Source organism: Chiloscyllium plagiosum, unplaced genomic scaffold (genome assembly GCF_037043375.1).
Source record: "Chiloscyllium plagiosum isolate Xiang-an unplaced genomic scaffold, Cpla_swu_hap1 HiC_scaffold_7, whole genome shotgun sequence".
Taxonomy (NCBI): domain Eukaryota; kingdom Metazoa; phylum Chordata; class Chondrichthyes; order Orectolobiformes; family Hemiscylliidae; genus Chiloscyllium; species Chiloscyllium plagiosum.
This window is the reverse complement of record NW_028270145.1, coordinates 53179048-53199121: the sequence shown is the minus strand read 5'-3', so window position 1 is coordinate 53199121 and position 20074 is coordinate 53179048. Positions and strand designations below refer to the sequence as shown.

The 20074-nt window shown below is 39.6% G+C and overlaps 1 protein-coding gene across 7 annotated transcripts in view; it reads left to right on the top strand.

Moving 5' to 3' along the window:
• The window catches only part of LOC122551557 (rap guanine nucleotide exchange factor 4), a 293650-nt gene that overhangs the window by 195743 nt on the left and 77833 nt on the right, over positions 1-20074 (top strand). For all 7 annotated transcript variants that reach the window (XM_087989018.1, XM_043693619.2, XM_043693618.2 and 4 more), the window contains 7 exons: positions 5054-5130; positions 5552-5698; positions 9448-9563; positions 10138-10226; positions 12745-12786; positions 17923-18013; positions 19147-19297. In XM_087989018.1, coding sequence (XP_087845144.1) covers positions 5054-5130; positions 5552-5698; positions 9448-9563; positions 10138-10226; positions 12745-12786; positions 17923-18013; positions 19147-19297 — 713 coding nt within the window. The remainder of the gene's footprint in view (positions 1-5053; positions 5131-5551; positions 5699-9447; positions 9564-10137; positions 10227-12744; positions 12787-17922; positions 18014-19146; positions 19298-20074) is intronic.

Genomic DNA, 20074 nt, shown 5'->3' with positions numbered 1-20074 from the left:
AAAAACACAGCAGGTCAGGCAGCATCCAAGGAGCAGGGAAATTGACGTTTCAGGTCCAGTGATCCTTCAGAATGGAGCGAAGTAAGTCTCTGCTATCAGGGGTTAAAATACAAGAACCTTGAAAGGCTAAACAGCCTGCATGATTAGTACAGACATCTACAAACATTCATTCCTTCCAACATGGCTCCGTATCAGCAGTGTATACATCTGTAAGACGCAATGAGGAAGTTTACCAAAGCTCCTTAAACACCACACCAAACCCATGACTACTTCCATCTCGAAGGGCAAAAGTAGCAGATTCATGGGAGCATCAGCCATCTGCAAGTATCCCTCAAAGCCACTCATCTTCCTGCCTTGGAAATGTATTGATGCTCCTTTGGTCAAAATTCTGAAATTCCCTCCCTGATGCTATTATGAGTCTACCTACAGCACATGGACTGTTGTGGTTAAAAAGGCAGTTCACCATCACCACCTTAAGGGCAATTTGGGATGGGCAATAAATGCTGACCCAGCCAGTGATACTCTCATGAGTAAATTTAAAAAAATACTAGAAATAATAGGGAGGGAATAGACAGAATGGAAATCTGAAAAGAAATGAGTATTAGTTGAAAGCAGTATTGGTAAAATTAATGGGATTCGAAGTTGACAAAGCTCAGGATCCAATTATCTTCTTTCCAAAGTGTCAAAGGAGGTGGTCTTGGAGGTAATGGATGCATCTTTCCAAATTATTCATTTTGAATGTTGTAAATGTAACCCCACCTTTTTTTTTTAAAGTGAGCGAGAACATGGGATTCGCAAACCTGTTAGTTTGACATTTGCAGTAGAAATGATTTTGAATCTGCAATGAAAGATGTGAGAACTGATCACTTGAAGCTTAATTTTCCCTTCCCAGGTTAGGAAGGTGGCAAGAAGGGACAACTAAATGAGCAAGTTGGTCTGTTGTGATACTCCCTTTCTTGCTTTTTCAGCAACAATGTGTTAAGCAAGAAGATCCATGGGTAACCTTTTTTCAATGCCACCAATTAAGTGGTGAATTAACAAACACTTAAGGACTTCAACTCACCAATGGCTCAATTAGCCACCTTCCCAGCAAGGGGTCCTGCTTGCCAGCTTGGTTGGGAGGAGCCGTCAGATCAAATACAGGGGAATGTGGATGTCCAATAAAGGTGAACTCCATGCTCTTGCCTTCAACTCCTTTGACCCCATGATGTTTGCAGATCAGGCTATTTCGGCCCCTTGTAGCTTTCAACTCCAGTCTCCAGTCTCTTGTCTATAATTGTCCCTGAAATCATCCACCCCCCCCACCTACTGCACAGATCAAAAGATCAGGGTCTTCAATAATAATAATCTTATTGGGCTGAGTCAACATGGACTTAATCATAGAGATATACAGCATGGAAACAGACCCTTCGGTCCAACCCGTCCATGCCAATCAGAAATCTCAACCCAATCTAGTCCCACCTGCCAGCACCCAGCCCATATCCCTCCAAACCCTTCCTATTCATATACCCATCCAAATGCCTCTTAAATGTTGCAATTGCACCAGCCTCCGCCACTTCCTCTGGCAGCTCATTCCATACAAGTACCACCCTCTGCGTGAAAAAGTTGCCCCTTAGGTCCCTTTTTTATATCTTTCCCCTCTTACTCTAAACCTATGCCCTCTAGTTCTGGACTCTCCGACCCCAGGGAAAAGACTTTGCCTATTTACCCTATCCATGCCCCTAATGATTTTGTAAACCTCTACAAGGTCACCCCTCAGCCTCCGACATTCCAGGGAAAACGGCCCCAGCCTGTTCAGCCTTTCCCCATAGCTCAAATCCTCCAACCCTGGCAACATCCTTGTAAATCTTTTCTGAACCCTTTCAAGTTTCACAACATCTTTCCGATAGGAAGGAGACCAGAATTGCACACAATATTCCAACAGTGGCCTAACCAATGTCCTATACAGCCGCAACATATCCTCCCAACTCAATATTCTGACCAATAAAAGAAAGCATACCAAACTCCTCCTTCACTATCCTATCTACCTGCGACTCCACTTTCAAGGAGCTATTAATTCCTTGACGAATTTGAGGGCTTTTTATGAATGTTACTAGCAGGGTAGATAAGGTGGAACTAGTGAATGTAGTGCATTTTGATTTTCAGAATGCTGTCAGTAAGGTCTGACATGGAAGGTTAGTAAACAAAAAGAGGACGTGAAACGGCCTTATAAACAGCACAGTTTGAGGATTGATTAACAGGAAGAAAACAGTAGGAATAACTGGTTATTTCTCAGGTTGGCAGGCTGTGACTAGTACTTGGGCCCCAACTGTTTACAATCTATAGGATTGATTTGCGTGTGGGAACCAAATGTAATAATTCCCAATTTGCAGATGACCCAAAGCCATGTGGGAACGAGTGTCGTTAGGTTAATCCAAAGTGGATTTTTGGACGGGTCGAGTGAGTGGACAAGCGTAGGGAACATATTGGACAAGTATGAAGTTATCCCCTTGGTAGGAGAAATAGATGTGCAGAATACTTTTTTAAATGGGAAGAGGTTGGAAAGTGTTGGTGTCCAAAAGCACCATGGTGTACTTGTTTATAAGTCATTGAAAATAAACATGCAGGTGCAGCAGTTAGGAAAGTAAATGGTATGTTAGCCTTTACTGCAAGAAGGTGCTAAGTACATGAGAAAACATGTCTTGCTTCACTTGTGTTAAGCCTGGATGAGACTATACCTGGAGTATTATGTACAATCTTGGTCTCCTTACCTAAGGAAGGATTGACAGAGAGGGAGTGGAGCAGATATTCACCAAACTGATCCCTGGGATGGCAGGGCTGTCCTAGGAGGAGAGGTTAAGGAGACATTTTTTATTTGTTCATGGGATGGTGGCATTACTGGCCAGGCCAGCATTCATTGCTCATCCTTCACCGCCCTGAAGAAAGATGATGATGAGCTATCTTTTTGAGCATTTGCAATTCTTGGAGTGTAGAAATACCCACAGCTATTAGGAAAAGCGTTCCAGGATTTTGACCCAGCAGTAGTCTGATATATTTCCAAGTCTGGATGATGGATAACAGAGAGAGGAACATAGGCCTTTCCCATCATCTGCTGCCCTTGCCCTTCCAGGAGGTAGAGGTTGTAGGTTTGGAAGGGGCTGTCAAAGGAGCCTTGGTGTGTTACTGCAGTGCATCTTATTGATGGTACATACTGCTGCCACAGTGCCTCAGTAGTGAAGGGAATGAATGTTGAAGGTTGTAGATGGGGAACTAATCTTCTGTGGTTGGAACTGAGTGCATTCCATCTGACAACCTGACTTGTGCTTTGAAGATGATGGACACACTTTGGGGAGATGGAATGAGTTGCTTGATATAGAATCTTTAGCTATACTTGTAGCCACCATATTGATTTGGCTGGTCCAGTTGAGTTTCTGGTCAATGACAATCCCCATTTACCAATGTCGTGAGGGTTCAGAATTGGTAACAATATTGAATTTGAAAGGGTAATGATTAGATTCTCTCTTGTTAGAGAGTCATTCCCTTGCCCTTGTGTAACATGAATATTATTTGCCACTTATCAGCCCAAGCCTGATTGTTTCCCAAGTCCCGCTGCATATGGGCACATACTGCTTCACTGTCAGAAGTTGCAAATTACACTGAACATTGTGCAATCATCACCAAACATTCCCACTTCTGATCTTATGAAAGGAAGGACATACAAGCAGCTAAGATAGTTGGGTCTAGAAACTAGCCTGAAGAACTGTATTCCCTAGAGTTTAAAAGAAAGAGGATGATCTCATTGATAATTAAATGTTTTTAACCAAGAATAAGGACCAAGGCACTTAGGACTGAGGTAAGGAAGAATTTCTTCACTGAGGATAGTGAATTTTTGGAATTCTTTTACCTCATTGGGTTGGGGTAGATTGAGCATATTCTAGATAGAGACCAATAAATTTCTTGGTGCTAAAAACATCAAGATATTTGGATGGCACAGGAAAATGGTGTTTGGTAGATGATGAGCCATGATCAAAAATAGCAGAGCAAGCTGAAGGGACTCAATGGCTGACTCCTGGTCTGTGGCCCCACGACTGCCAAACACTTATAGGAGCTCACTTCTGCAAAATGATGTAAATGTATGGTTCACTAATCCCAAATAAAAACAAGTAATGCTGGAAGTGCTCAGCAGGGTATGCAGTGAGAAAAAAAGTAAATGTTTCAGACCAACAGCCTTTTTTCATTTCATCCTTTGTAAATAGTAGAAAAAAATTGACATCAATCCAATTTAATTTAATTTTTTTGGAGCTGGAAAAAGCACAGCATGTCAAGCAGCAGGAGAGTTGACATTTCAGGCAGGAAGTTTCATCAGGATCCCAACCAGAAACATTGACTCCCTGCTCCTCTGCTGCTTGACCTGTTGTGCTTTTATCAGCTTCATACTTTTGACTGACTTTCCAGCATCAGCAGTCCGCTCCGAGTCAGTGTGGAGCTCGCCAAAGCACAGCAGGTCAAGGAGCAGGGAGTCAATGTTTCGGGTTGGGATCCTGATGAAATTTCCTGCCCGAAATGTCGATTCTCCTGCTCCTTTCATGCTGCTTGATCTGCTGTGCTTTTTCCAGCTCCACACTTTGACTCTGACTTTTCAGCATCTGCAGTGAACACTAACTCCTTGTATAGAGGTGATAAATGCACAAGTGATTAAGCATTGACATAAGGTGTTAATTAGCAAACTGATTAAGTATTGTATATTTTCCTGCTATCTTACTATTAATTACAACCGCAATGAAGATTTTCACTTCATGTATAGTGGGCCAGCATTGTTCTGATATAAACTATATTTTCTTGCCTTCAAGAATTTTAATGATGTAAATATAAAATGAGAAATTCTGTTTTATTATCATGATAGATCTATATTTCTCAAATATACTGAGTTTCTGCAAAGCATACCGGCAAAGCAAATCTTCAGAGCTTCCCGTGCACAATGTTTTGCATTTACTTTGTAATAACTTAAAAGTTAACTGCTTTGACAGTTTTGTGCAGCTGAAATAGGATGATTGTTGCTTTAATATTTATACAGTGTTTAATCAAGGAGAAGAGGGCACTTCATGGTATATTATCCTCAAGGGCACAGTGAATGTTGTTATCTATGGCAAGGTACAACTTCCAATTTTTCAACTTTTATAGCATGTGTGAGGAATCTCGGGACTACACAATTATGATTTTAGGAATATTTGAAAGGAAATTTAGCAGTACTAACACTAGTGAAGGTCTTGCAAATTGTTTTGTAGATGGTATCTTTTAAATATTGTTATCTATTAAAACTGAGATGCGTACAATCTTGTTCAAGCCTTCTTGTACATAATTAACCATAGCAAATTTATAATCACTTTAATTCTCATCAGCAGTTAAAATTTAAATGAACCTAGTATTTGCACATCGTATTTTACTCGATGTAAAACATCTTTTCATTAAGTTTACAAGAAATCCAGGAAAGTTGTATGCGTTTCTCATTGACTGCAAAGTGATAAAGGTTTGTAAGTTCATAATCATAAATGACTTTGATCTAATATTGCAGGGAGTAGTCTGTACATTACAGGAAGGAGATGATTTTGGAAAGTTGGCTTTGGTGAATGATGCTCCAAGAGCAGCCTCCATAGTACTTCGTGAGGATAATTGCCAGTTTCTACGTGTAGATAAAGAAGATTTTAACAGAATCCTTTGCGTAAGACACTCTCTCATAATAACTTGCATTCAGAATCTTAGTAAGAATATCTTGTAAAGATTTGATAAAGGCATTCACCTGTTCTGAAAGGTTCAGATAATTATTAACCTCGTGTTACATAACATTTAAGGGTGAAACCATTGTGAATCAAATACCTTACTATTTTCATCAAAAATGTTTTCAAGTATTGTACTTCATAGTTTCAAGGGGCCATGTGTTTTAATTTTGGCATGTAGTTTCTAATTGTGATGCTAGTTCTTAGTGTTTGCAGAATTCATGCTTTGTGCAAAAAAATACTTTTGGCAAGAAGAATACAAGAACTGAATATTAATCAAATGAAGAAAGCTGCAGCAGAGGGATTTGGGAGCACCCATCGCCATGGGTGGCCGTGGCTGACGAGGGAAGTTAAGAAACATATAAAGTTAAAAGAGAAACAGTGTAACATAGCAAAGATAAGTGGGAAAACGGAAGACTGGGAAGCTTTTAAAGAACAACAGAGGATTACTAGAAGGAAATACGCAGAGAAGAAAATGAGGTACGAAGGTAAACTGGCCAAAAACATAAAGGAGGATAGTAAAAGCTTGTTTAGGTATGTGGAAGATTAAAATTGGGCCCTTGAAGACACAAACAGGGGAATATATTACGGGGAGCAAAGAAATGGCAGAAGAATTGAATTAGTACTTCAGATCTGTGTTCACTGGGGAAGACACAAGCAATCTCCAAGCTAACAGTAGCTGAAGGACCTGAACTTGAGGGAATTTATATTTGCCAGGAATTGGTGTTGGAGAGACTGTTAGGTCTGAAGGCTGATAAGTCCCTGGGGCCTGATGGCCTACATCCCAGGGTATTAAAGTTGTGGATGCGTTGGTGATTATTTTCCAGAATTCGATAGATTTGAGATCAGTTCCTGCGGATTGGAGGGTGGCTGATGTTGTACCACTTTTTAAGAAAGGTGGGAGAGAGAAAGCAAGAAATTATAGACCAGTTAGTCTGACTTCAGTGGTGGGAAGATGCTGGAGTCTATTATAAAAGGATAAAATTACGACACAATTGGATAGCAGTAACAGGATAGGTCAGAGTCAGCATGGATTTATGAAGGGGAAATCATGCTTGACTAATCTTCTGGAATTTTTTGAGGATCTAACTCTGAAGATGGACGAGGGAGACCCAGTAGATGTAGTGTACCTGGACTTTCAGAAAGCTTTTGATAAAGTCCCACATAGGAGGTTAGTAAGCAAAATTAGGGCGCATAGTATTGCGGGCAAAGTACTAACTTGGATTGAAAGTTGGTTGGCTGACAGGAAACAGTAGTGATAAATGGCTCCATTTCGAAATGGCAGGCAATGACCAGTGGGGTACTATTTGGATCAGTACTGGGATCGCAGCTTTTAATTTGCTGATGATACTAAGCTGGGTGGCAGAGTGAAATGTGAGGAGGATGTTAGGAGATTACAGGGTGACCTTGACAGATTAGGTGAGTGGTCAGGTGCATGGCAGATGCAGTTTAATGTGGATAAATGTATGGTTATCCACTTTGGTGGCAAGAAGAGGAAGGCAGATTACAACCTAAATGGAATCAATTTAGGTAAAGGGGCAGTACAGAGAGATCTGGGTGTTCTTATACACCAGTCAATGAAGGTAAGCATGCAGGTACAGTGGGTAGTGAAGAAGGCTAATAGCATGCTGGCCTTGATAACAAGAGGGATTGAGTATAGAAGCAAAGAGGTTCTTCTGCAGCTATACAGGGCCCTGGTGAGACCACACCTGGAGTATTGTGTGTAGTTCTGGTCTCCAAATTTGAGGAAAGACATTCTGGCTATTGAGGGAGTGCAGTGTAGGTTCACGAGGTCAATTCCTGGAATGGCGGGATTACCTTACGCTGAAAGACTGGAGCGACTGGGCTTGTATACCCTTGAGTTTAGAAGACTGAGAGGGGATCTGATTGAGACATATAATATTACTAAAGGATTGGACACTCTGGCAGTAGGAAACATGTTTCTGCTGTTGGGTAGGTGCCGAACCAGAGGACACAGCTTAAAAATACAGGGTAGACCATTTAGGACAGAGATGAGGAGAAACTTCTTCACCCAGAAGAAGTGGCTGTGTGGAATGCTCTGCCCCAGAGGACAGTGGAGGCCTAGTCTCTGGATTCATTTAAGAAAGAGTTGGATAGAGCTCTCCAGGATAGTGGAATCAAGGGTTATGGAGATAAGGCAGGAACAGGAAACTGATTAAGGATGATCAGCCATGATCATATTGAATGGTGGTGCAGGCTTGAAGGGCAGAATGGCCTTCTGCACCTATTGTCTATTGTCTAAGATTAACATGCAAGTTCAGTTTGTAATAGGGAAAGCAAATGGAATGTTGGCCTCAACGGAATGGAATATAAAACGAGGGAAGTCATGCTAAAATTATACAAGGCCACACCCAGAATAATGTGAATAGTTTTGGTCTCCCAATCTAAGGAAAGATACATTGACATTCAACAGTCTAGAGAAGTTTCATTAGGTTGATTCTGGGTATTGCCTTATGAGAAGGGGTAGAGTAGATTGGGCAAGTACTAATTGGAGTTTAGAAGAATAAGCAGTAACTTTTTGGCAGTGTAAATACAGTGAGTGCTCCATCCCCTTGTGGGAGAGTAGGACCAGAGGGTACGTTTCAGAGCAATGGGTATTCTGTTTAGGACAGAAGTGGTGAGGACCTTGTTTTGAGGGAAGTAAATCTATGGAATTCTTTGCCAAAAGGGGGTGTCAGGGTTGGCTCATTAACTATATTCAAGGCTGAGATAGACTGAATTTCTAATTAGTAAAGGAATTATAGGGAAAAAGCAGGCAGGTAGATTCAAGATTAACAGATCAACCATCACTTCATTCAGTGGGCTAAATGGTCTCTTTCTGCTCCCTTGTCCTGCGGTCTTATCTCCATTTTAAAATAGGATTGTAGGTGCAATGTGCAGTTGTTTGAGTCCCAACAACAATGAGGAGAGTTTAATTTTTTGTATTTTAAGAACTTTTTTTAAAAAATTGAACAATATGCTCAGACAGGAATGGTGCTATATAGTTGAGTTGTTGAGACTTTTCAGTGTCAAAGCCTGGTGAGGGATTTAGGAGTCTTTCCTAACGGTGTTTATAGTCGATGACTGACTACCATGGAATAAATTTAATGGATTAGTCATATTATGTTGCAGTTTGAGATGCTTTAAACATACTAATTTGACATTAAGTAAATGACAAGCCCACAGCCCTCTGAAGAGTGATTCATGTTGTTCATTATCTGCAGCACGATTATTGCCTGCTCCATAAATTTTCTTCATTTGTTACAAATCCAAAGTAATCTCTTTAGAAGGATGGAGTGAACTAAATTAAAAAACCCTCAAAAGCATCTAACCAGTGGAAAATGACATCAGTTTAGAACATATTTCACAGATAATTTGTAGTATTACCTGTAGTACAGTGTTACATCTTTCATTAAATTTAAACACCAAATCAAAGGCATTGTGTTGAACTCATCAGTTAAAATAACTTCAAGCTATTGAATTACAAGATTATACAGAATTTTGCCTCCATTTGACATGCCTTGTAATAGAGTAACAACCTATTCATAACTGATCAATAATAAAAGGCTCAAAATTTCCATTTAAATCTATCAATAAGTAAGTAGATACTTTCTCCGTTGAACAAACAGCTTTCATTTTATGACTTTTACTCCTTTCTGCTGTCAACCCCAATCCCCCTAACAATGCACTTCAGGATGTTGAGGCCAATACAGTGAGACTCAAAGAACATGGACGAGACGTTTTGGTTTTGGAGAAAATACCAATGGGTAGCAGACCTTCTAATCAGGGAAGCACACAGACACAATACAAGTAGGTATTCTACAGCATTGCACTTTGTGCTACTTGGGATCTAACATAGGGAATGTTGCTTAAGTGTGTGGCTGTAGAGGTCTGAGTGATCACTTCATTTCATAACTGTTTCAGTTTCATCATCGTGAAATAAGAGGGGGAAGTACAGGGAGAATAAAAATGGATTATTAATATGACACTGCACAACTTAAAATAACAAGAATAATCACCTGTGGAGGGGCTAGTCAGTAAATGTAATTGGAGGATTTCAATCCATCAGAAGTGATTAAAATATGAACAGTTGCATAGAGTTTGACATCTTGCTCTTTTTCCCTCGTCCAGAATTTTCTAATCATTATTTTAAATTAGCTCCTACTTTTTGAAGTCATTTATAGCAGTAACATGTTTTATACTGTACGAACAAATTAAATTCAGCTAATTACTGTCTAAGGCAACATCTTGATTTTAATGATTCCTTTCTTTAATTATCTTGATAATCTGTTTAGTCCTTTTTAACAGCAGGTTAATTAGGAAGTCCATAGCAATTTAAACTGCATTTTCTGTGATTAATCAAGTCATTCTTTCATCCTTCCAGATACACAGTGATGGCAGGAACTCCTGAAAAAATATTAGAGCACTTTCTGGAAACTATACGCCCTGATTTGCCTGCTAATGGAATGACAGGTTTGATTTTTAAAAGACCAAAGGCATTAATTTAATAGGTTGCAACTTACTGCGTTTCAATATCGTCTTAATATGGGAAAATGGTTAGGATCTTTGAATTTCTAAGTACTGTATTATTTCTGGAGTGCATTTTTAAGATTAAATAAAGCTAATTGTATCAAAATTGTGTTTTGGGTTTTGAAAAAAACCCATTAAAATTATGGTCTTATTTTTTTTTTCACTAATCTGAATTCTCAAATTATTTTCATTTAATATAATAGTTATGTCATCTAGATAATGGATTATTTTGTCTGAATTGATATGTTCCATGTAATTAAATTAAGTACGTGTATGGTCTATGTATCTGAATTAGCTTGGCTTAGTAACACGCTTGCTTCTGAGACAGAGGATTCAGAATTCAAACTCCACTTGAGGAATTGTTAAAGTAGATTTGTACAGCATTTCACAATACTCCAACCTGTATTAGATCAATGTCCAATTTAACTGTTGTGCAATGTGTAGAATATTAAAGAATGAGAACAGGACCAGGATACCTTTCTAAATAAGAACACCAAAGACCGTTAACTGTTTGGTTTATTGATGTTCTTATGAACAGTGTGTACAAAATAACTGTTGCATTTACTTAGTGTCACTACATTTGGAAGTAATTTCATATACAGTCTGGTCAAACCATTTCCCAGGGTTATGTTCCTGGAAGATCTTGCAAATGACAAATTCACAAATGATGAATATGTTTTGTAATGCTAGTCAATTCGATGAATTTAGACCATCTAAACTTTTGAGCGCAGTAGAAGATAAAATTCAGTTAATAAAATGTTTTTAATATGAAGATGTTCTATGAGAGAAATTGTGATAAAATAAAAATATACATAAGATTTGTCAAACTGCTCTAAGTTATTACAACAATGTGAGCTCATGTGCATGATGTTGCATGTGCAGTCCTACTTTCCAATAATGGAAATATGGTTTCCTGTTTATCATTGCTTTTGTTTCTTAGTTTGACATGGGCATAATTTCATTTATTGACGTTGCTAGCAAGTGGTTCTTTTTTTCTGTAAATCATAGGTAAGTGAACATTGGACCCACAGTGGGTGAAATGGTGAACAGAATGCTTTGTGCAGATTCCCAAAAGGCCTAACTATAGGATTTCAATGCACGTGAAGCATTGAGATAATGATGAGGGGCTATTTAAATACAAATTCATCTTTGGTGTTAAATCATGTGTTTATCATATTTTGGCTCTCTACTGAGAGCACTGTTTTTGGCTTTATTGATAATGAATATCCCTTTCCTCGCTCTGAAGGAGGTTGCTGGCATAGCAGTTTTCAGTGACTTCATCTGGACATAAGTTGACCTTGGCTCACTTAGTTTTTCTATCAGAGTTAAGATGTTATGGCTTTAAATCCCACTTTAGGTGAGGAAATAGAGTTGAGGTACAGATTAGCCATGATCTAACTGAATGGCAGAAAGGCTTGATAAAAGTAGGTTCAAGCTGGAAATGGACCCTGGATAATGTCTACTCCTAAGACTAATGCTACATACTGTTCTTGAATTGATGCAAAGTGGAAATTTGTTTTCCATTAATGTATTGTGAAACATTTACTTCTATTGTATGTCCATTACAAATATTGGATAGCATCTTTATATAAAATGAGACTATACTATTTTCAATTTTTAAAACTAAAGTATTGATTTTGTTTAATTCAATTTGCATTGGAAATAGCTTATTGCTGATTGCTTATTGCTGGACCGATTTTATTGTTAAAAGTGGGCAGCACGGTGGCACAGTGGTTAGCACTGCTGCCTCACAGCGCCAGAGACCCGGGTTCAATTCCCGCCTCAGGTGACTGACTGTGTGGAGTTTGCACGTTCTCCCCATGTCTGCGTGGGTTTCCTCCGGGTGCTCCGGTTTCCTTCCACAGTCCAAAGATGTGCAGGTTAGATGAATTGGCCATGCTAAATTGCCCGTAGTGTTAGGTAAGGGGTAAATGTAGGGGTATGGGTGGGTTGTGCTTCGGCGGGTCGGTGTGGACTTGTTGGGCTGAAGGGCCTGTTTCCACACTGTAATCTAATCTAATCAGAGTGTATGATCCTAAAGTGTCCTAACCAGTTCAGCAAGTGATATTTTCCCAGCAGCCGTGCGCAAGCACACCCTACATACCATTTTTAATCTTCAGGACTAATTTTTGTTTATGCAAAAGAGTGCTGAATGTTAGTTTCTAATCCCTTTTGTCTGGAATTACATGAAGCAAGAACACTTGATTGAAATCAGAGAATAACTATCTTGGAGCATGTTGAGTGGTTCAGGGAATTGTACCTCAGTATTAATCTAACAAATTGAAGTAACCCAAGAAAATTAAAAATCAGATATAAATACAATTGTACACTGACTTCAAGCTTATGTTTTTAACATGAAAACGTTCCACAAACTTCAAAATATAATTATTATTGAGACATGAAATTAAAAATGTACTGTAATTTTCTGCCACATTTTGATGTACATTTTTTTTCTCTTCAGGTGTCCCTCCACCATGGTCCCTGACTGAGAGGAAGGGTGAGGGTGAGTACAAATCTGTTCCCACTGCACAAGTGTTCTAGCCACTGGTAGGGACATGAGCAGCTCAGCAGGACACATTTGTGTTCTGATGTTCTAATATGGAATTCCAGTCCTGTGTGAGACCTGTTTCCTAGTTTCACAGCTATTGCTGGCAGTTCTGACAGAGGATTGTGAGTTTAAGTCTGCATCCTTTCACATCACTTCCTAGCATATTAAAGCATCATTGTTGTCCTTAAACCAATTTACTTTTACTTTTATAAAAAAAAATTCTATTTTATTATTTTAATAATTTATCTTAATAACCAGCAGAAATCAATGCAATGCTAGCTCAATCCATTCACCTCTGCTTTATCCTAGGATTAAACAATGGTTCTTTGAGGTGCAACCAATAATTACTGTTTATTACTGCTCCTTCATAGTCAAGGATTAAATTAAGTGTCCTGAACAAAACAACAATTTTGAAATTACAATTGCACATTATTAACTTTATTCAATCTAGTATTGGGCCTTATGAATTCATCAAGGCTGCTCCAACAGTACCTTCCAAACTAGAGATTTTCTCTATCTAAAAGGATACACCATTTCTGGCTAGGAAATATGATAGCGTCCCTTCACTGTCACTGGATCAAAATACAGCAACTTCTCCTTCCTAAAAGTATTGTTTGTCCCCTTCCAACACAAGGAAGGCAGTAGGTGGACTGCGGTGATTCAAGAAGGCAGCTCACCATCACCCTCTCAAGGGCAACTAGGGCTGGGTGATAAATGCTGACCAGGCAGCAATGCCAACATCCTACTAATGAATAAACAACAAAAACAACTCTCAATCTAGTATTGTGACCCAGGTTCGATTCCACCCTCAAGCGATTGTCTGTGTGGAGTTTGTTTGTTCACCTAGTGTCCGCATGGATTTTCTCCAGCTGTTCCGGTATTCTCCCACAGTTCAAAGATGTGCAGGTTAGGTGGATTGGACATGCTAAATTCCTCATTGTGTCCAGGGATGTGCAGGTTAAATGCATTAGTCATGGGAAATGCAGAGTTACAAGAACAGGATAGGGGGATGGATCTGGGTGTGGGTGGGTGTGAAATTGATGGGCTGAATGGTCTGCTTCCACATTGTGGAGATTCTATGAAAACAGCCTGAACCTATTCAGCCTCTCCCCACAGCATAAACCCTCTAACCCTGGCAACATCCTTGTAAATCTTTTCTGAACCCTTTCAAGTATCACAACATCGTTTCAATAGCAGGGAGACCAGAGTTGCACACAATATTCTAAAAGTTAAAATGATCCAATGGCTCAGTTTTTTTCTGTCAAAGTTCGCTGCTAGAAAATGTCTGGGACAACACAGGGAGGGCAGAGTAAGTGTCAGTTTGATGGTGAAAGCACGGGATCCATGTTTGTTGGATGCTGGGACATTAAAGGCCCAAACGAATCAGCAATTAGTAAAACAATGAAGGTGAGAGAATGGGGGGGTGTGTGAGGGAATGTCAGCCATCCTATTATGTGGTAATGTAGCTTTGTGGCTGCTGTGCCATGTTGTCACCAGTGTTCAACACCATTTGCAACTCCTCAGATACTGAAGCAGCCAATGTTCAAATGTAACAAGATCAAGAGAACATCCAGATTTGGGATGACAAGTGGCAAGTAACATTTACGCAACATAAATGCCAGGCTATAACCATCACTAATAAGAGACAATCTAACGACCGCCCCTTGATATTCATGGTGTTACCAGCACTGAATCCCCCACTATCAACATCTTAGCAGTTACCATTAACCAGAACTGAACTTGACTCACCACATAAATGCAGTGGCTACAAAGAACAGGTTAAAGACTAGTAATATCGTGGTGAGTAACTCACCTTCTGACTCCCCAAAGCCTGTCTACTATCTACAAGGCACAAGTTAGAAGTGTGATGGCAGCCTAAACAACAGGATTGACATCATCCAAGACAAAGCAGTCCACTTAATTGGCATCCACAAGCATCCACCCCTCAACCAGCAACGCTCAATGGACACAACTGCTAATCTACAAAATGCAATGCAGAAATTCACCAAAGATCCTTAGACAGCATCTTCCAAACCAATAACCATTTCCACCTAAAAGGACAAGGGCAGCAGAAACATTGAACACCACTACCCTCAATCCCCTCCAAGCCACTCACCATCCTGACTTAGAAATGTATTGCCATTCCTTCCCAGTCATTGGGCCAAAATCCTGGAATTCCCTCCCTAATGGCATTGTGGTCAAATGGTGTTGAACACTGTGCAATCATAGGCAAACATCCCCATTTCTGACCTTTATAGTGGAGGGAAGGTCATTGATGAAACAGATGAAGATGGTTGGGCCAGGACACTGCCCCCGAGGAACTCCTACAGGGATGTCCTGGAACTGAGATGACTGACCTCCAACTACCACAACTATCTTCTTCTTTGCCAGGTATGACTCCAACCACTGGAGTGTTTGCCCCAATTGCCATTGATTCCAGTTTTGGTCAGGTTCCTTGGTGCCACACCAGTAGAATGCAGCTTGACATCAAAGGCTGTTATTCTCACCTTACCTCTGAAATTTAGCTCCTTTGTCCATGTTTGAACCAAGGCTGTAATGAGGTCAGGAGCTGAGTGGCCCTGGCGGAACCCAAACTGGGTGTCACTGAACAGGTGCTGCTTGATAGTGCTGTTGATTACATCTTCCATCACTTTACTGTTGATCTGAGAGTAGACTAATGGGGCAGTCATTGGTTGGTTTGGATTTATCCTGCTTTTTGTGTGTAGGACATACTTGGGCAATTTTCTACATTGTCAGGTAGATGATGGTGTTGTAATTGTGCTGGAATAGTTTGGCTAGGGGAGTGACAAGTTCTGGAGCACAAGTCTTCAGCACCATTGTGGTAGTGTTGTCAGCGCCCGTAGCCTTTGCAGTATCCAGTGTCTCCAACCTTTTCTTGATATCACATAGTGATATCAGAGAAGCCAATCCCTTCAACAAGGGATGAGAGAGATAGTACATTTTAAGGATTTGGGCAGGCACTTCAGAGTGGTTGATATGAGAGGAAGAACATTTTATCTGCAATGAACTGGAACTTGCTGTTCATGAAGACATTGGAAGCAGAGATGATGATGGATTTCGGAAGAAAAATGGAATGGAGGGAAATAAACGGGCAGGGGGTTGGGAGTTGGATCAGGTGTCCAGGATGTCACGTGACTGTGTTCCTGTGGGAATCAGCATTCGTGATGAAACTGAAAAGAGCTCCAAGCCTCAAATTCTTGACTTACGATGCCCTTGGAAATGAGCTGCTCTGCATATTTCTTCACTGCCTTCTGTTTCTTGATCTACTTGTACATCAGGGACTGCATGAACATTGGCTTGTCCATCTCATTGTGGCCATTGCGTTGATAACAGTCCAAATCCCCTGAAGGCTGAGGGGTGACGTTATAGAGGTTTATAAAATCATGAGTATGGATAGGGTAGATAGACAAGGTCTTTTCCCCTGGAAGGCATATGTTTAAGGTGAGAGGGGAAAGATTTAAGAGACCTAAAGGGCAATTTTTACACACTGGATGGTGTGTATGGAATGAGCTGCCAGGGGAAGTGGTGGAAGCTGGTAAACTTACCCATCGACATGCCTTTTAAATGTTGTATGAATGGGAAGGGTATAAAGGGATATGGCCAAATGCTGGCAAATGGGACTAGTTTTATTTAGGGTATCTGGTTGGCATGGACGAGTTGGACTGAAGGGTCTGTTTCAGTGTTGTACATTTCTATAACTCTATTTCTGAAAGCTTCCTGAAGTTGGTAGGGTTAAGGAGTCTCTTGGTGTTCGAGATCAGAAGGAGGTTATCGAGTTATGGAGGGGTAATGTCTTGCCTGGATCTGGAAACTAGAATGGGAAATTTGAGAAACAACACTTTACTGAACTAGAAGGCCACAGTCACAGTAATAATGGGTGAACAGAGCCTGTTGACGATTAGGATACAATCTGCTAATTGTTAATTATTATGGAACACCTTCTCTGGCATTGAAAGTTGACTATTTACAAATGTGAAGTCTCATTACTTCAGGTTATAATTGCTGTTAGAAATTTAACTAATGCCTACCTTATTTTTTTCTTCTAATGAAATCCTTTCTGTATCTTTTTTCTCTTTCAATCTAATATTTTTATACTTTTTTGTATATCTACTTCTGTATCTATTATTTGTATTGAAATCAGCTGCTCTAATTTGCGTGGTTTCCTCAGTCCTTATGTTTAGTTTTGCAGAGTTCCTTCTCCTACTTATTCAGATCCCAGCACCCAATCTCCCTCACCATCGAAAATAAAAATATGCTACCCAGACAAATTAATGTTAAATGTGGAAGAGTAATGAAACATTTACAACTGCCAGTAGATAGCTTGCTGCCACACAACCTGATCCAATTTCTGCTTTGTACCATTGTTAGCCATATTTAAAGGTGCTCTGTAAATGCAAGTTTAGGTTCCCATATAGGTCATAGGAGTTCAATTTGTGGTGTTTATTCATGTTCCCATATAAGTATTCCACTAAAACAAGTGCTGTGAAATGGAGAATCTGGGATCCATTAGAAAATGGTGTTGCTCCATTTTAAGTGTTCTGCTCTTTTTCTGCTAATTAGAGAATTAATATTCCTCGGGTTGCATTTTCCAACAAAGTACCTTTCAGAGGTACTTTATCACAGCCTTCCAGCACTGGCAGACATTTTCTGTTCAACAACTTGTTTTGAGAAATGATGAGATTGTTTGTACGAATCAACTCCATTTTGCTCCAAGCTCCTTCGGATTAGGAGGCTTGAATCCAATCTGTTGAGATCTGTACAAAGTTGAATTTTTGTGAAAATACAAAAGCTTGATGCACACTTCTAAGGCATTAATTAAATTTAATCAGTTCTATTGTACAGTTCTGTGCTAATCAATTTGACTGAGTGCAACAACTACAAAATGGACAATTTTCACAAGTCACAGTATGAGAAATTATTTCAAAAGGTTTCACAACATATTGCAAAATCACAGCTATTGAATTGTTTTAATGAATTACATTTTCTGGAAGAGTGGAGTTTTTTTTATTAAGTTTCATAATTTCTTGTATTCTCAAAAGGATGCTGATTTTTTTCTTTTTTTATTTTCAGCTTTTTTGACAGATCCATGCCTTGATGACTTTGTTCTGTTGCACTGCATTTTTATGCCACACAGCCAGCTTTACCCAGCCCTAATGGCTCAATATCCTTTTTCCAGTGTTCCTTAAAATGCATTCTAATTTTTCAGGTATTCTTCCCATGGATTATAACACTAATTGTTCAAAATGGAGTACTTTGCAAGATTATTTTTTAAAATGGCGATGTCAGTCATAGTTATTACTCAAATGCTTGATTGAGACATTAAATTTTCAGAAAAGAATAAGAATTACAGGTGAGTGCTGTGCGCAAAATATCTGTATGAGCCTTTGATTCTGACAATTATGTGCAAGCTCTCAACATAATTGCAGCTCCAAAAATAGATTTCAGTGTGGGTGTTAACCCATTCCATACTAGTAGTATTTAGCAGCGAGGGTTTCTAGATCTGTTTTCTGTATTGAAGTCAGAGCATGTTTTTATCCTGCTGCCAAATGACCTGGTTAAATCTGGAGAAACATCACAGGGGAATGTAAATGTCACTTGACACCTGCAGTTTAACATTTTCTCCTGCAGTCAAAAACATACGAATTCTACTATTGTGGGCGGCATAGTGGTTCAGTGGTTAACACTGCTGCTTTACAGTGCCGGGGACCCCGGTTTGATTCCAGTAAGGCGTGACTGTATGGTGTTTGCATTTCTCCCTGTGTCTGCTTTAGTTTCCTGTGGGTGCTCTGCTTTCTTAAATCCAAAGATGTGCAGGTTACGTGGGTTGTCCATGGTGTTCATGGATGCGTAGGCTAGATGGATTAGCAATAGTAACTGGGGTTATGGGGGGAGGCTGGGTCTGGGTGGGATGGTCTTCTGAGGATTGATGCAGACTTGATGGGCTGAATGGCCGCCTCCTGCATTGTAGGGATTCTAAGATTCCATGGTCCTAAGCCCACATGGTTATTATCCATTCTCCATCGGCTCTTGTTTCCTTGCTACAAAGCTAATGTCTTTTTTAGCTCTGCCACCTGGGAAGAAAGTCAAATTAATAAAATGCATTTATATAGTAAAGTGTTTTCAGTATTCAAAAGTTATGTTGTCCCTTTTTTTCTCACATAAAAAAAAATATTCAAAGTTGGCAGTGATTATTCACATGTGTAACCTTAAATGAAACCGTATCTGACTGGGACCAAATTGACAGTTTACAAACATTGCTTCAAAATGATGTGAATTTCCTTGACATATGTGCACTTACCATGCAGAAGCATTGCAAGGTACAGAACAAGAGAAGCTGGACTATGCCCTCAGTAACAAGAGACGGGTCATCCGCCTTGTCCTACACTGGGCAAAGGTATATGCAGATCTCTTACAGGAAGAAGACAGTGCTGTTGCATTTCTTGAAGTGAGTATTGCAATCCAAGATGGTACTATCCCCCACAATAGTCATCTAACCAAACCAGATTCAATTACTGACAAGTGAATAAATGTAAAATTTATTTAAGGAATTGTACAATATTTAACAATTTCAATAAAAATATTTCTAGTATTTTGTTGGTTGTAGAAAGCATATCAAACTATATGTAAATATGTTGCTGATCTCCATTTCTGATCAAGAGTCCTGCAATGACTGAACATGTAATTGAGTAAATTTCCACTGAGTGCCACAGTGTAAACCAGAGTTGTGAACTGGGGATCTATTATAGAGACTGCCCAATTGTCGTTGCCATTACTGTAATCCTCCTCTTTATAGGCTATGAGCAAATAACTTGTAATTGTTTAATGGTTAGCGCTATTAAAAAATTGAGTAAGCTGCAATTTTTTCCTTTTATTCCTTCCCCACCATTCGAATGATGCCACATTCCAACTTTTATATTTGTAATTATTATACTTACAGTACACATCAATAGTCTGCATGAGTATTATGTAGCTCTTGGGGAAAGAAGGAAGCAAAGTTAAGGTTTTTTATAATGTGAATTTTTTTTCCAAAAGAAGAGCTGAGTTCATGTTTACAATGTCAATGGTTTTCTCCAGTGTCTTGCTATATGACATCATTAGACAAATGTGTATGAAGGAGAGGAATTGGGTGTTTCTGCGCACACAAGCAAGAAGAATCCAAAGGAACAATAACTCTGGTGATTGTTGTCATCCTCCTGATAGCTAAGTTGAGAGTGTGGGAGGT